Source organism: Melanotaenia boesemani, chromosome 8, assembly GCF_017639745.1.
Source record: "Melanotaenia boesemani isolate fMelBoe1 chromosome 8, fMelBoe1.pri, whole genome shotgun sequence".
NCBI lineage: Eukaryota > Metazoa > Chordata > Actinopteri > Atheriniformes > Melanotaeniidae > Melanotaenia > Melanotaenia boesemani.
The window spans coordinates 16,788,053-16,805,918 of NC_055689.1; the positions used below are offsets into that span (position 1 = coordinate 16,788,053).

Below are 17,866 nucleotides of genomic sequence, written 5' to 3' on the forward strand. Positions count from 1 at the left end.
TTTGCAAGAGACTTTCTTTCACCACCGTTTCCTTGGAAACCACTAAGGGAAAATTCGCTGTTTCTTTCACAAGCAATGAAAAGGCCATGACATTGATACAAGTATTCTCGGTCCCTCACTCTGTCCTTCCTGTCTCTTCCATTTCTCTCCCTGTCCCACAAGGCTGTTCCCAAGGGGAAAAAGGCCTTTGTACGTGAAAAGTGAAACTGGGTTAATACCAGTAAGCTCTGTTCACAAGAGACTACTGCTATGCATACAAAATCTCAGGAAGTACGGGGTGTGTGTCTGTGAGAGAGAGGAAGGAGAGAGATGGAATGAACCCAGCTACGCATACAAAGCTCTTCTAAGCTGACATCTGGGCCAGAAAGATGCTTTTCCTGGAAACTGCTTCTCCAACAGCAAAGTCACAGTTAAAACCAGATTTGAACAAATATACAGTGAAAATAGGACAACAATAGGGACCTGATGGGAAAACAGAATTGTAATTGCTTTCAACATTTTATGAAACAGACAGCTGCTAAATATGGTCTGTGGTACAAAACAGACCATATTTATCAGCTGATGGAAAACCAAGTGCAGTAAACCTAAAAGTGATTATTTTAACTGAACATGAAGCTTAATTACATGGTAAGCTATGTACTTAGGTAGAATAAACACAGTTGAATTGAATTTAAATTTTCTAACTTAAAAATATTCCAAAAATTTAATATTTTTAAATACAAACAACTACAGATAGTTGTTTGGGAAGATGGAAGCAGCTGATGAATGAGTTCAGACTAAGCTGGTTAAATTACTCATAATCAGTATGAGCTCTGGTTTCTGTTATCTCTGTTATTTAAATGCTGACTATGGTGGACTTAACTTGAAGAGGTAAATAATGTTTTAGTTGACTTAGTCATATGTTTGGCTGTATGGATTGTGGTGAAAACTAAACTCACTGTTTCAGTGGCTACAGAATAAATTCTTCCACCTGATTTGTACTGAAGCAAGCAAACAAACTAATTCTGTGATTTAGAATTGACATTATACTGTATATTTATAACTTAATGGTGATTAAGAGAAATTGCATTAGTACAATAAAGACATTAAAAACACACACACAAAAAAAAATCATAGTTAAGAAAATTTAGAGGTTTTACATTGAGGCATGTTGCATTTTTTAGACAGTAGATTCCTAACACACATTAAAAAGTCCAAAACAGTGTTATACAGATAAGTGGAATTAGACATTTCAACAATTTTTCATCATTTTTTTTTGCTTCAGCATTGTTAAGGCAGGTTTAAAGTCACATTTGCATGACACAGGGGGATAAAAATGTGCAAATGTGACCTCATTCTTGATAGTGGATTAATTATAAGAACTATCAGTTAAGGCTAGCAATGAGCTAGCTTCCTGCTCTGCTGTCATTATGGAAACATATCTTTCTGCCAGAGCCAACAGAATATGGACTGCAGGAGAATAATGAGAAGAAGGGTTGTCACAACATCACAATTTCAAACTGGATGAGGATAACAAGAAAAAAATGGGATACCCAGTGCTACTTTATATAACCTGGAATAATCCCAAATTAAGAAGCATCGTTTTAAAAATTAATAAATAAACAGAGGGCTTCAAACAGAATTTTTCCACTCATAGCTGAAAACAAGTAGACTGGCAAAAAGGGAGCTCTGCTTAAATCAACTTTAATACAAACCTTTAATATATATATACATATATATATATATATATATATATATATTTTTTTTTTTTTTCAGTGACGCATATTCAAGATGAATATATATATATATTCATCTTGAATACGCGTCACTGAAAAAGAAAATAAGAAAACAATGTATAGAAATTTGCTTTCTGTAGTATGCATTTGTGATTTTACATCTATGCTGTTTGTTTTGGTTAAAATGAGCTCAGTTTGACTGTTCATGTGCTTCGTTTGAACTGATCTGAGACCAGTCGGCTGATATCCCCAGTGCCTCAGAGCAGGGGGCATTGATTATTTTCTTATGGTTTGAGAGCTCATTTTATTCATTTGGTTAAAGTTTTAGTCATTTATGTTTTGCAAAGTGTTACTACATTTATATTTGATGCAGATTTCTTTCTGCTTTACACAGGCTACAAATTTGACATCACTAATATATGCATGCTGTTTTTACATTATATTAGAAATGTAAAACTTTTGTTTCTTGATTTTGTCATTGACAATTTATCAATTTTCCTACAAGCATAATCACAATTTAATCAAACAAGTAATTTACTTTTATGCTGTTTGAAGACAATTAAATCTTTAATTTTATAGATCTAAAAACAAACAAACAAACAAAAAAATGGACACAATGTCGGGGCTAAATTAGAAAATTCATCTCTACGAAAGATAATGGCAATCTTTCTCAGTTAAGTAACAAGGGCAGCATCAAGGAAGCAAGTGACACAGAAAAGCAATAACCACATTCCCAGGCTTAATCTCAAGTCATATGAGACATGAGTCAGATCCTCATTCCTCCACTTATTTTCTCCCCTCCTCCCATCCATACCCTACCACTTATTAGCCAGGGATGAGTCAGATGATTGCTTTTTTTGGTGAGGAAAAGAGTCAGAGAAGGGAATGTGCAGGAAGGAGTGAAGGGAATGATTTAAAATTAGAGATAGAGTGGGATGATTTTTATTTTTGTTTTAACTCTAAGTAACACCATCATCAAAAAAAAACAAAAAAAACTTTAAGATAAATATTCATCTTGGGCAGTTGTTAATCCATTTCTAATTATGTCACCTTTTAAGGGGTGGATTGGGATCCCTTCCTTCAACACTATAAAACACAAAATTAGCCTTGGTGTCTTTCATTGTGGATGAGTTTGTTAGTGATGTTTTCAATAATTACAATTATATTCAAAACATCAGGTAATATTTGGAATCTTATACGCAGGCGAATAAAAAAGAGCAGCCATCAGAGAAGCAAAAAGCAATGCACATTCATTTTTCTGATAATTAGCCAGGAAACTGATTCACTTATTCCATAACAAACAAGGCACCAAATATTGTACAAACCATAGAACCCATTAATATTGTGACTAAAGTGTACCAAGCATTTATCTTGCTTCATCTACTTCTGAGCTCTTATTTACCCTTTAATCACAGTATGATTGGTTGGAAGGATATATGTTTTTCTGCTTTAGTTTATCAAATCTCACTCTTGCCCAGTGATGAAGCCAACGAGACATATTCCAAGGAATTTTCCAATAATTCTCTGTTTCATACAACCAAAAGTTGTTCATTTCGGCCTCACAGTTGTGGCTCTTGGATATTCATTTTATGAATGCTATTCAAGGTGAAAATTTCTTTTAAAAAGGCAGCAGCTAAATAATTAGATTACTGTTTTATCTTTCCAACACTGACCTGATTTAAAACCTCTCAATGCTAATCTAACGAGAGATATCAATATGAACTTTTAGGTTTGAAATTGTTCCTTTGCTGTTTGCTTATGTGGTTCTTTGACATGTCTCTGATGCCCTTTTGCTTACTTGTCCATGTTTCACCATCACCGTATACACCAAATTCTGTCTGTACTGTCTGTCTTACACAACTACCTTTCTTTCTCTTAGTAGTTCTGCTTGTCTTTCCTCCATAATTAGTAAGGATATATGAACTACCTCTCCCCCCTTGTGTTATGGAGTGAGATGATCTAGACTCCTTGCCTCTGGAATGAGCCATGCGGTACGTGGCCTACTTCCTGAATTCTCCTACCCATGGGAATAAAACAGTCCAGAAAAAGTTAAGGGCATACCAAGCAGTGTACCCTACTGCAAAGGAAGGGAGAAATTAATGTTTCACTGGAAAGAAAGACTACAGGCTCTGGCTCAGATCTCCTATTCTGTCTCAGGAAAAAAAGAACTCTCAAATTATTCATTTTTACCTTATGTCTCTCTCTGCTCTACTTAGCTTCATCTCTGCAGCTTCCTTACAGGGTACTCTTTTAATGCCCTTCACTACGCAACCCTATTTTTACATGCCTAATCAAACTAACACAGCAAGGATTCTTGTCATCATTCCTCTAAATATCAACTTCTGTGGAAGACATTTGGAGCGCACACATACTTTGACAGAATTTTCCTTTAATCTCTGCTGGTTTACTCTCAAGCAGTGTAACACCTCCGTGAACAGCAAGCAGTAAACATCTTCAGTCAGGGGCCCCTTTAATGTGGCAATACACAGCTATAAATAGGAGAGGTTGTCTCATTAGGGCTCAATAAGTTAAAGTTAGCATTACAATGTGAAGGAGGGAGAAATGTCAAATTGATAATCCACCTAAAAGGAAGCAGAAGGCACCACAGGGTGCAGTTGTATTGAATGGAAACAGAAATGATGTCATACAATTTGAATGCAAAATGGAGGAGAATAAAGCAGTAAGGGATGAGAGAAAGTTGGATTTTTTTATCTTCTTTTATTTCTTTTTCTCACTACCTCCTTTCTCTCCCTTCACATCCGTTGCTGTTGTGGTTTACTTAATTACAACACAGCTGTGACAGTGTTTTAAGGAAGACAGCAAACCAGCATGTCACAAATTATGAGCGTAAAATGAGATTCTTTTAATATTGTGTAAAATAGGCAAACAAACTTAAAAGAAGCAAAGATTAAACATTCTGTCTTTTGGCTCAACTAAAGGGACTTGTTTAGTAAATTCTCTTTGACAGAGATTAGACAAGTGTGTCCATAGTGGCTATTCTTGCATTTCTGAGTGGTCTTGCCTTCCAAAGGACTGAAAGTAATCCATAACCAGCACATCGCTCATTGTCCTTCAGCACCAACTAAATGGTCAGAAAATGGCTATCAAGAATGAGTAATAATGAAGAAATGATGGAATGAAAAGGTATGTGCATTTCTTTACTTTAAGCACTGAGTCTTGAGGAGCAATTTGATTACTCTGTTTAAATTGATATGTGAAGCAGAGTTATGGTTCAAGGCTTGGCTTATGAATTGCATGACTCCCTTACTATCAGGTCAGGTGTTATCCTAGCTGTCACCTTGTTTGTCACTGGCTAATTGCAGGGTTGTGCTGTACAGACGTTGCTACATGCATGTAATTCAGCCATTACCAGGTCCCTTTGTGTAAGGGAAAAACATTGTATTTGCTCTTTTGGCCAGACATACATAGGTACAAAGAAATTTACCAAGACAGACTTGCTCTCAACATGTACCTCCTACAGTGCCAGCCAGATGACATATATCAGAGTAAAAGGGGGAAGGATCATCTAAATTATTTCTTTGAAATGTATCCAAATGTGTAGTCCTGCAAGTTTTTTCTTCTGCTATTTGTCATTTCACACCTACATACAGCATGACCTTGTAATATTTCATCAAGAAACTCATTGCAATATTCATACCTGAGGCAGCATCTGTTTTCTAAAAGCATGTGAGTATTTCTCATGGGGCCCCAACTCTCAACACTCTTCTAACCCACTGTAGACAGGTTACTGTATATTTTTCATTGGGGCATCAATACTGGCCACCTCCCTGAAATGATTTCTCAGGCTTGCTCTGATCTTAACCTTACTCTTGTCTTATGTACAGAGGGAACCATTTCTCTTGGGACATATTAACCCCACCTGCAGCCCGAGGAGATATTTTTCAATGTGGAGTTGACATTAACTGTTGTTGCAGGGGCTGATTGTCTGCACCGTAAGCCATATTTTATGGAGCCTCTCATTTCTACCAACATTGATCTGCCACTGCTTCACACTGTGCAAGTGGAGTGTTAACACAGACCTGTGTACATCTGTATATATATATATATATATATATATATATATATATATATATATATGTAAGACAAACAATAAGATAATCATTTTAAGTGAAAGTGACCAGTTATAAGTAGGGATGAGAGGTGACTTGTTACCTGAGAAACCTTTTGCACCACGTCTTTGCTGAGCAGCAGTCCCAGAACAAATGAGCGAGCTGCCACAAATTTGCGGGTGACTTCTATTGTCAATATCTCAGGTGTGTTTCCAAAAGGCTCTAGTGTCTCCATCTCCTTTGAAACACACTCCAGGTACTCCTCATCTGTAATTATCAGAATAGATTTCTCAAAAACTTTATCATAGTGCAAAAAAAAGTGCAGTTTGGTTGTTTCTATTTTTTCTAACTTTTGAAATGATTCACATTACAATGTTTGGTATTGGTCTTAAATGATGACTTCACACAATAGTTTATCAGTTTTATTAATATAATGGAAGAACTAGTCCATCAGCACCAGGGTGGTCTAATGATGTCATGCTATCAAAATGTGAACTGCAAAAGAAATATTTTTAGCAGAATGTACATGCTGTCTGTACTTTGTGACTGTTACTTGATAAATGGAGAAATTAGCTTAAGTGGTCTTTCTTTGCACTGTTATAAAACTTCAGCAAAACAAGTATGTAGGCATGGCTACACATTTGTGTAGAATCATAATGACAATGCATTCAGAGCTGTAGTTAGGGAGTTTCAAACCCTCCCTAATAAAAAAAAAATGAAAGTATTGGAAATGTCAGACTAAAGCTGGAAAAAGTAACAAGTAACTTCTGTCTGATATCAGTAAGTATGTTCTTTGTCTCACTACTGAGATAAATACCTCATGGACAAAAATTCATTCAACCTTGAGACACTAACTGATAGTAATAGTATGAATGTACCTATTGAGTTTTTCTTGTTTTCCTGATAGAGGACCTTCTCCAGTAGTTTGGCCCAGAATTCACTGAACAACTCTTCCAGGTTGAGCTTGGAGCCCTGGTAGTAGCCCCTCAAATCCTTGTATAGGTCAGAGAAGACCTTGGCATTCTCGGAGTACAGAGCGCCCCAAGTGGAAGTGAAAGTCTCCTGCAGACTTATCATGGAGCGGTTCAGCAACTCATGGAAGTATTCTGAAAAACAAATACAAAATATACATAAAGACATATATACATAAGACATATACATACCTAAATTACTTCATGGTTTAGTCCCCTCTTTCTTAGCAGGTCTTTTATGCCATTACTACACATATGTCCTTAATGTCCTCTGGCCAAAGACTCTAGACGAATAGAATAGAATAGAATAGAATAGAATAGAATAGAATAGAATAGAACAGAATAAACTATTTGCCCCTCAGCAGGAACATTTGCAAAGCTCTTGCTCTGCCTCTTGTTTTATGGACTGAAATTCCAGCCTGGACCATCCATCCAGTCATAGATTATTGCATTTGCAATAATTCCACATATGAAGTAAATTAAAGCATGATATACCTCTGAGTGTGTGGCTGCATGTTTATCTCTTTCATTGCCTTTGTGTGTATAAACGTGTTTGTGTGTGTGTGGCAAGAGGACAAAAACTGTAGTCTGCTGTGTTTACTTTGTGGGTGTCTTATCTTTGGCAGCCACTACCCAAAATCTAAAGGAAATGCAAAAAAGGAGCGATTGCTGCCCCCACAGGGGACATACCTTCTTGAATTGGCTCATTCCTCTATAGAGATGTTTTTTTTTATTTAATAAATAAAAATTGTATACATAAAACATCCATCACAGACCATCTTGCAAAGTTGAACAAAATACAAACACACTCTGTCTTTTAACAGCTCCGCTGATGACAAACTTAGGGGAACACTGAGTTGTGTGATACAAAAGCAAAACTATAAAAATCACATGCAAAGGGCCTAAAGACAATCTCAGCACTTGGCGTTATATAATACGTTATTATGCTAAGCTCATACTGACCCATCTGCGTAGCATAATCTAAGCACTGGCCTTGCTAGATACTCTATCTCTGTTCTGTTTCCCATCTCAATAATAAACAGTGGCCACCTTGTTTCACAGCTGCTGCTGTTTGTTACTTTTCTTGTGACATTTTCACACACTCCAAGGTAGAAGGTCCACTCTCATTAGAGCTGTGGATTTGAACAAATTTATTTAGCACCAAATGTTAGCAGGTGTGACTCATGTTTAGTTGTACAGACAACCCCTTACCACATAATGTTATATACTGTCTTTTTCTACATTGTATTGCCTGTCTGTCTAAAGTATATGTATGCACCTCATTTTTAGGAAACCTCTAGAGACATTTTTAGATGATATCGAGCTCAAGTTTAAACCCAGACAGATTAGGATGTTCTAGATTACAGTTTGTTTCCACAACTAATTACATTCTGGCATTTCTCTCGTTTGGGTTTACACTGAGCTACATGTAGTAACACATAATAAAGTTACTATACATTATTTCCACATGGACATTAGTTTAGATCTTTTGAAAGTTTTGTAAAAGGTTATTTTTTTCTTGTAAATGCAACATTTCATGAGTAGTTATATAACAGTTATATGAAATTAGTGTTTTGGCAATTCAGGTACAACACTGAACACATACAAATGTAGATGCAACAGGTATATACCATTCTATTCTATTCTATTCTATTCTATTCTATTCTATTATATATATATATATATATATATATATATATATATATATATATATATATATATATATATATATATATATACACTTTAAAATAAAATAAAAAAACTATTACAAAAAGAGGATAGACAGACTTTTTTCTATGGGCTGTAGACATTTGTAAAAAAAAAATATGTTAAAAAAAAAACATATTTTACATCCTCAAAACACAAAAAATAGATAAAAAAAAATATTACTGGTACTTTTAGTGTCATTATGTTGTGGAAATTCAATGCAGGTATTTCATGAAAAAAAAGAAAAATTGCTAAAGATCTACATTTGTTATTATATTTATATTTAAAAACATTAGCTAGTTCTTTAGCATTGTTAGCTTTGCAGTAAGAACCATTATGGAAGGTCCAGAGACCTGGAGGTCCGACCTCCGAAGCTGCAGGTCGCTGACCCCTGATTTAGTGTTTGTAAACCAATAACATGTCGATGACTGATGAGATAAATCAAACATGCAGCAGCTGTACATCCAGAGGTTATTAGCAGCTAGCCTAAGGTATGTGACACATCCATAATCTGTTCACTGATGTCCTGTCATTCAAACCGCATGTAAACAAAGGTCTGGACCGACATCAAGGTACCAGGATAGGAGGAGAGGATTTTGTTTAACAGGGAGGAAAACACAACACAACCCAACACACACATAATTTTTGTTTTCTTTTCAGAAGTCAGCACAAAGAGAAACAAAATAAGCACCCATCCAGAACACACAGTAGCCTATAAGACAGACAGACAAACAGTAAGTTGCTGTGACAGGTGCAGATTTGCTTTTAATCTCCATTATAATTTATTACTGTCGTGTGTTGTCAGTAACAGTATATTGTAAAAAATGCCTTAGCTCTAAAATGGATTTCAGCTCATATAGTTTCTTTAATGTGATCAAGAGAAGTTGTCATAAAGAAATTGAATATCTGCATTTCTGTTCATAGTGTTTTTTTTTTTCAACTGTACTATAAAAAACTACAACTAGAGGGCAAATTTTGGTAAATGGCATCATGTAGTCTAGTTCTCCTCTGCCCTTCAACTCGTGTGAGTAATGATTATCATTAGTAAGACAAAAACCCACTGCGCACGTTTGTGCTTGTCTGTGTTCTGTGTGTGAAATGACCTTCCTCAATCTTCATTTGTTTGTGTCTCTGTAACACAGGAATCCACAAGCTCAAACTCTGCTAGAATCTTGTATTAGACAAGAATTTGTGGGGAAATTTCTCCCTCAAATGTGTAGCAATTGGTTTCCTGAGATCCCAGATATCTGCAGTAAGTTGTTAAAAGAAGAGGAGATACTACTCAATGGTAAACATGTCTGTGTCTCTACTTTTTTTTGAGACAAGCTTCTAAAATAAAATTCAAGACGAGCAAATCTTTTACATTAAATAGTGAATTTTTTTCCCTGCAGTGAATAAAACATTGTTTTATGAAATTTCCAAACCATTGCATTCTGTTTTTATTTGCTTTTTATGTAGGGTCCCAGTTCTAGGAATCAACATTGGTAAACAAGTGTATGCATTTCTATGTTAATTTACCACATACCTGTTCTTCCTTATAATAATTTCTTAGGTGAAGCTCCTGTCTAAAATGTTCATGCCTCGTTTCAAAGCATCGAATCTGGAGAGAGCTGTGATATTTCAATATTGAACTGTAAATACTAACCTTTATGTAATTTCATGTGTGCCCATTATCAGTAGTGGGGAGGTGGAGCAAACCAGCTATGTTCAAGAATTCCTTTTAACAGCTTCTGGATAAAAACTGTTCCTAAGCCTGTTTGTTTTACTATTGAGGACACTAGTGTTTTTCAGACAGGAGGAAGTAGAGAAGGGATTGTCCAGGGTGTGAGGGGACCCATAGATCAGTGTAGATGTCTCTGAAGAGGAGCAGTGTGGTCCAAATCAGCTATGCTGCACCTCTCACCACCCGCTGTAGATCTTTCCTGTCCTCTCCGCAGCTGCTGAACCAAAACATGTAGCAATAAGTCAGGCGGATCAGAATGGTGGATCATGTAAATGTTTATAAGCAGGTGCAGAGGGAGGTGGGTCTGACACAGCTTCCTGAGAAAGTACAGCCTTTGCTGTGCTTTCCTCCCCTGCTGAGAAATGTTTGTGGCCCAGAAGAGTTTGACTAAGATGTGGACCCCAAGACACTTGAAGGTCTCCACCCTCTCGAAATCTAAAGTTTCTAACTTATTATAGGAATTCATTTGTGTTTTAACCACAGACTATAAGCTGGCATAGTCTGGTGCCAGCTGTTTTCCCCTCGACTTACTGTGGTTTTCAGAATATGACACATTGAGCTCGTTAGTAAACATAATTTGATTTTGTCTATGATATACATTTATATCTGATGAAGCACACTTTAACACTCAGTCACACTGAGTGGGTTGGACCACTATTTTTTCACACCATGAATGCATCAAGAGAAATAGGGAGAATCCTTTTACATATTTCTATTGCTCAAATTTAATATAAAGCAAGAATTAAAAATAACCAAGCAAACTGAGGCATACTTAGTTGGTTTATAATATGCCTTTATAGATTTTTTTTCATTTTTATATGCTGATATATCCCATCTGATTTCATGTTATCATTTTAACTGTATCCATTAGCTCTGCTACAAAAACCAACCACACAGACTGTGTACTTAAATAATTAATAGCAAAAACATTTCTCTGATGTGACAGTAGATCACAAAAATGATCAAGCCCCAGTCATAGCTTTCACACACACACACTAACATGCACACAATAAGAACAAGCTAAGTGAAGCATGCATGCCTTAATGACTTTCTTCCTGTGGTGAGAGGGGAGTTAATGATTTCATTTGTAATCACTCTGAGCTTCACATCCAGGCCACCTTGACATGTCAGAGGCTTATTTTAACTTAATTTCATATACAAAATCCTACTGAACATAACACTGCTCACAGATATTCCACAGTCTATTGGCCTTTTACAAATCAATACAGAGCTTTAAGCGAGAGCCTCCAACTCCACATGACCTCTTTCCATGCCTGTGTTTGTGTGTTGTATTTCAATCTTTACTCTCCCCTTACTCATTACTGGTGGATTGTTCACCAGAGATTCTGTATAACACAGATGTATCAGTGATCTATATTACTTTCTCACATAAATGTATTAACAGACTAAGGGTTATGTCACACATTTATATTCAGGCTTTGGTAACATTTACTGTTTTTTAACAAAACTAGATTTAAACCAATGACTGTTTTTTTTTCTGTGATTACAATTAGAGGCAAAGATTTAAAATAAAAACCGTTATTTTATGACTTCTCTGTCCTCGTCTGTGTCTGGTTTCTGGTAAAACTTTTTCTGGAATTTGTTTCCTCTAATTGGGAGTTAACCCTGCCCTTCATGTGCAGGAAATGTTTTGCTTAGTTGGGAACATGTTGGAACACTAAAAATACTTTGTGAAATGCACAAGTTAAGCAAATAGCCTGATTTCTGAATTATAAGGCTGTTGACACTACCAACAAAATGAAAAGGGAGAAAAATGAAAGTAGATTGTTGACAAGGAAGCTTGAGAAAGAAACATGATAGAGCTGAGCTTTGGCAAAGAACCATGGCCTTCTAATGGAGGAATCAACTGAAAAGAAAGAGCAGTGACAGAATGGATGGGAGTAGGACATGAAAAATGGCTGCAAAGGCAGCAACTGTACATCTCTTTTATATCTGACAATCTTTATTCTATTTCTTCATTTGACGAGTGCTGAATGATTGCATTAGCTGGATGGGTCTTTGGCAGAGAAGAGAGACAGATAGCAAGAAATGAGGCATATGCCAAGAGACGAAGAATAGAAACAGGTGAAGGGGGCATTGAAATACTACTTAAAAAAACTACTCAGCTTTCAAATAAAGAGACAGAATGCTTATACTGCAAATTTCTATACATTTGTTTGTTTTTTTTTGTTTTTTTTAAATATAACATCTGTGCTGCTTCTAGGTTGGATCTGCAATACAACAGCTGTTATTTCCAATCTGGGAATGTCTAGCAGTGTGACTGATGGACTCCCCAACACTCCAATATGTGATTCAAAATCAAAACATCTCCTTTTCCAGAAGCTGACACTGAAAGATAAGTAGGTTACATTAAGAAGGGCATTAATAAATTCTTGCTTAGGTTTAGACACCATTCCCACTTAGTTAGGTTTAGGGATCTAAACTAGTTGATTATCAAAGTTAAACTGTAGCTCCCATGTGTAAACTTTACAGTAATATGCAAACATTTGTAATTGTTAGAAAAAATAAATAAATAAAATAAAATAAAGCGGGATGATAATACAAACTTAACAGCAGTGTGTGATGGTGTGACGAATAACTATGTGAGCTTTTGTTGTACAGATGTGTCGGTTAGGTGAATAGTGGATAGCTTAATGTTTCTGTGGCATGAGGTTTTGGTCCTTCATCCCTCCTGCCAGAGGGATAAAGAGTTTGTGACAGGGGTGGGAATGATCAGCCATGGTCTTTCTTGCCTCCCTCAGAGTCCTGTAGTACAGGTGCAAGAGAGAGGGCAAATTTCAGAGTATCACTCTCTCACCTTGGGGTTATGATTATGAAAAAAAATTGCACTTTAAAAGAAATTGACACAAAAGAAATTTTCAACATTGAAAGATTTTCTAAGAGGAGAAAAAGTGTTGACAGACTGAATTTCTCATTGATGACGTTTCAGTCACAACAATGACCCATCCTCCCTCCACAAATAATAGGGATTCTTTCCCCTTTGTTTTTTTTTTTGTTTTTTTTTTTGTTGTCTTTTTCTTCTTGTGCAAGGACAATGAAAAAAAAAAAAAAAAAACAGCAGGCACAAACAAACACTGCTATCCTGAATACAGTAAATGCACAAATGGTGATCTGGGAGCCATTAGAGTGTTTATGAAGTCAGACTCTCCATCAATAACAACACTTATCACATACACAGGAACACTGCAAGAACCTTAGCGGGAATTTAGATGCTATTACAAGGTCCCTTAGATTAAACAAGCCGACACATCACATAATGCATGTCATTTATCAACAGTCTCTCAGCAGAAGCCTTTATTCCTTTATTTGCCTCTTTTGACTTCTCTATCCACTACTATGCACCATTTACCCTTCCCTGTTTCTTCTCCTACACATCTGGTTCTCTTTTTTAACATCTTTCCCTGTGCTCTATACCACTTCTTAACATTCCTATCGTTTGTCTTTTTTTCTCGTTCCATTTTTTCTTTTTGGCACAGTTCACCCCAATACTTTCCTTTCTCACAAGGTACTCTACTTCCTCCTTCCAGGACTTGGTTTGTCACAGTTTTGTTTTATCCTTCCAAGGTGCCATCACTCCTATATTGAATAGTGTGTTTGGCATAATTAGGCCAGTGTACTCTAGGTCCCCATAATTTGCATGCAGATAAAATGAGCCAAACCATCACCAGGATAGGAGCAGATGTCCTTGTCTCTTATGACATCATCAGAGGTGACCCTGAAAGCAGGAAATTAGAAAGCAAGTAGCAGGAGGTGAAAGTGGATCAAATCTGTTGCCTAATTGTTGGAATGTTGCAGTACAGGCATCAAATAAGTTGCTTGGTTTAAATCTCATTTAGCATGGATCTAGTGATTCTGTGATGTGATCCAGTGATACCATTTTATTCAAGCATTGCTATTGTAATTGATAATGTTTGAGCCAATAATTATCATGTTTGGACAAGAAAGGTGGAGCTGGAGAGTGACACTTCTCTTCAATTACTAATATTAAATTAAGTATGTATTCATTTTCAAAAGACTCCAATAATTCTGATCAGAGGAAGTGCTTCACAGAACAATACAAATAAAACTACATAAAATACTGAAAATTTAAAACATAATGTAAAAACAAAATACTAAAACAATGAATCAGTAATAAAACCTATTGTCTAACTAAAACCCTGTTTACAAGGTCAAGTCTTAAACTGCTTTTTAAATACATCAACACTGTCTAGGCAGCAAAGGGAAAATGGGGGGGACGTTTCACAACCTAGGTGCCATCCCTTCAAAAGAGCAACCTCCTCGAGTCTTGTAACAAGTTCTTGGGACCAATGGTAACATTTGACCTTCTGACTGCTAACTGCATGTTGGGGACTACCAAAATTGTCATGTCGGCCATACTTTGAGTCACAAGCGGTGCAATTATATTTGACTATTAAAAGATACACTTTTACCAGTTATTTCTTCTCTTTTGAGTTTATCATAAGAAGAGCAAACAAATGACTATTTATACAAATTAAAATAAACATGCATCTGAAGTAAGTAGGAGCAATACAAGTGAATACATACACACAAACACAAAGTGTTCCCATACATTTCCTGATGTCACTGATGGCATCATTAGGCCAAACACCACCTGCCAGGTTTAGGGCTTCAGTCTGTTTAACACACCTGGCTGCCATCTAATACACAGCTCCCTTTGGTACCATCACTTCCTGTCCTCCTTGACCTCTTCCCTTTCACTTTTATAATTAACCATCTCTCTTTCTGTTTTTCTCTCATCATTATCATTATCATTTATTTTAACGCAACTTAAACATGTGCAGAATAAAACAAAATAGACAAGACAAAGTTTCCAAAAAGGAGTAAGTAAAGAAATGTATTCTTCTGACCCTTTTTAAACAATTACATAATAAACTACTGTACAGTTAGACACATTTTTGTTCATAATTATGCCAAACGCTATCAGCACACATCATGAACCCTTATCGCCTAGATTATCTGCATTATTATTATCTCCTGGATCATCTACTGCATTAATATAGACCTTATTTCTACTCAATGGTTTGAGTCAATCAATATTTACAATCACAACCAATTTACCTCCATCACATATTTCCCAAAAATCATTTTCTTATGTTACATTCACAGCTACAACTGTCCATTTCTACTGCCTACTGTTGCTTTTTACTCTTGCTTTCCATTCCTTTTCTCTCAGTAAATTTGTCCTTCCATGTTTCTTACCGTATTTAGCCCTTACCATTATGTGCCTCATCAGTGTTTAACATAATATATTGTGTAAGAATTACACTGTGTCAAACGATGACACAGTAAATTACAAATGTGCATCTGAAACACATTTGCATGTGCATGTATATACAGTGTACAAACTGTCAGTCCCAGAGTCAGCTGTATGTGAACATGCTAGTCCTCTAATCTGCGGCTTCATTGGTGCTTTTTCCAAAGCTCCTGGACCTGAAAAGGCCTTGCCTAACTGGGCTGGAACAGTAACACCCTGCACTTAGCCACATGGTGCTAGTTAGCCCACACCCTGCTAAACACAGCCAGATGTGCAGTGACTGGAAACATGGTACAATGTCACTTCTTGGTCTTGTGGCTTGAGAGAGGAAAAAACTCTTCCCAGGATGTCTGGGAAGCAGTTAATCCTTAACTCTTTCTTTGTGTGTGTGTGCGTGTGTGTGTGTGTGTGTGTGTGTGTGTGTGTGTGTGTGTGTGTGTGTGTGTGTGTGTGTGTGTGTGTGTGTGTGTGTTGTTTTCACCATATACAGTATGTCTGCCTCAACCTTTCAAGATACTTCGTGTCTAACAATCTGTTTCTCGTCAAAGCATGGCTCCATCAACAAAACTATAACTGTAGCCTGAAATAGATGTGAAATGAGCAATGTTTCATTTCTAAAGAACTAAAGCTAAAAACAGGATGTCTTTAGTAAGAATGGCTGGATCCTGCCAAATTGATTGTCATGTGGCAGCAAATGTGATATATCATGGTCCATTTAATTCCAGTCTATTGCTCAGCTCTCTTCAAGGATGCAGACTACAGCAGATGGTTTTTAGACCTCAAGGTCTCAACACTCATACACTTTTCCTTCTGTCAGCTCTGCCATCCTCATCTAATGCTTGCTAGGGTGAGATTAGTGAACATGAAAATCAGGAACATAGAACAAAGCTGAAACTATGTGGGTAACAGATGAAAAAGGAGGAGAGGATGTAGATGGATTTCTGATCAACAGGGAAGAATAATCTTATTAATTTTCGGTTTCAAAGCTATCAGCTATCAGAAATATGTAACAACTTGTCTGGCAAGCCAATGTGAAGAAAGATAAGTTCCAAATGACTTAGCAGTGAAGCAATCCACCTCACCACTTTTTGTGACGCAAGTGTCTGTGTTTGTCTATCTGTGATTTTTGGGATGTGAAACAGTATTTAAAGGTTGTGGCTGAGTGCTGCTTGAATGCTTGTTTCTGTAATCTATGTTGTTTACTGGCTCTACTGTGCTAAATGAACTGTTTCCCTGAAGAACTGGAAAGTTTGAGAACTCTTTGATGACAAACTAACTTTGAGAAAATTTGGACATCTTTGACCATCTCTTTTGTGTGTGTGTGTGGGTGAGTGAGTGTGCGTGCGTGTAGTTCTACTTTGGTGGGGTGACTGTAATCCTCTGGCATAGCAGCAACACCCAGACTGAAAAGGAGGGGCCATGAGAAAGAAGGACACAAAGCCATAGAAGAAAAGCAAACAAATCTCACTCAACCACTAATCACTGTGATCTGAAAAGGTCAGGCTAACTAGCCAAACTCAGAGCCCCAGCTGACAGATCCATTGTCACAGACAGGCCAAGGGGAACGAGTGGAGCACAGAGATACCCTTCAATTAACTGGAGCAAGTCATTAGACACAAATAATTGCCTTGGTGCACCAGTGTTCTAACACTAGAAATCCGTCTCTCACACTTGACGAGTTGCAATTAGGACTTGAGATAATTTTATAATTCTAAGAACTTATTGTTTGCAATGGTGGGGCGCAGCTTTTAAGATTCAGACTGTCATTTTAATGCACAATTCATAATGTTAACATTTTACTCTTTAAATGTTTTGTTGGAAGGAGCAACAATATGTCATAAAACATAGAAAATGTAGGGTTAAAATTGGAACAGTTGTTGCCGACATACAATACAGTAGAGCCTAAATAGAACTTATTTAATTTTGTTTACAGTAATCTTTTTATAGCATAATTATTGATAAGATGTCACAATGCAGTGAAGTTCTGTTTGGAACATATAACATGTAACGGGGCATTGCAGTTTACTACTTCTACTTGTATATACTCTTCTCAACCGTTTTGTGTTAAATTGTTGCTTAAATAAACATTTTCAAACTTTCAAATCCAGTTAATTGTTGTTGCTCATGGCATAGTGAGTATCTTAAACCTCCAGCCTATCAGCATGTCCCAAATTAACTAGCTGGTGATATTATGAAAGTTTTATCTGTAAGACTAGATTTCTAGGTGTGGACTATAGGGTTGTATCTGGCACCTGGACATACTGGATGAATTGGATCCTGTGGGTTGTAGGATAGGACCTGTGGCCCACTTAGGCCTTTTGATTAGTTTTTCTAGCCATTCATGTAGAGTTTCTTTGGTGTGGTGTGACACATTGTCCTGCTGT

The 17,866-nt window shown here is 36.6% G+C and overlaps 1 protein-coding gene across 2 annotated transcripts in view; it reads right to left on the reverse strand.

The window, feature by feature from the left end:
• The window catches only part of LOC121644735 (glypican-1-like), a 75,940-nt gene that overhangs the window by 8,613 nt on the left and 49,461 nt on the right, over positions 1-17,866 (reverse strand). For both annotated transcript variants that reach the window (XM_041992897.1, XM_041992898.1), the window contains 2 exons: positions 6,664-6,891; positions 5,889-6,052 (listed from right to left, as the gene is read on the reverse strand). In XM_041992897.1, coding sequence (XP_041848831.1) covers positions 5,889-6,052; positions 6,664-6,891 — 392 coding nt within the window. The remainder of the gene's footprint in view (positions 1-5,888; positions 6,053-6,663; positions 6,892-17,866) is intronic.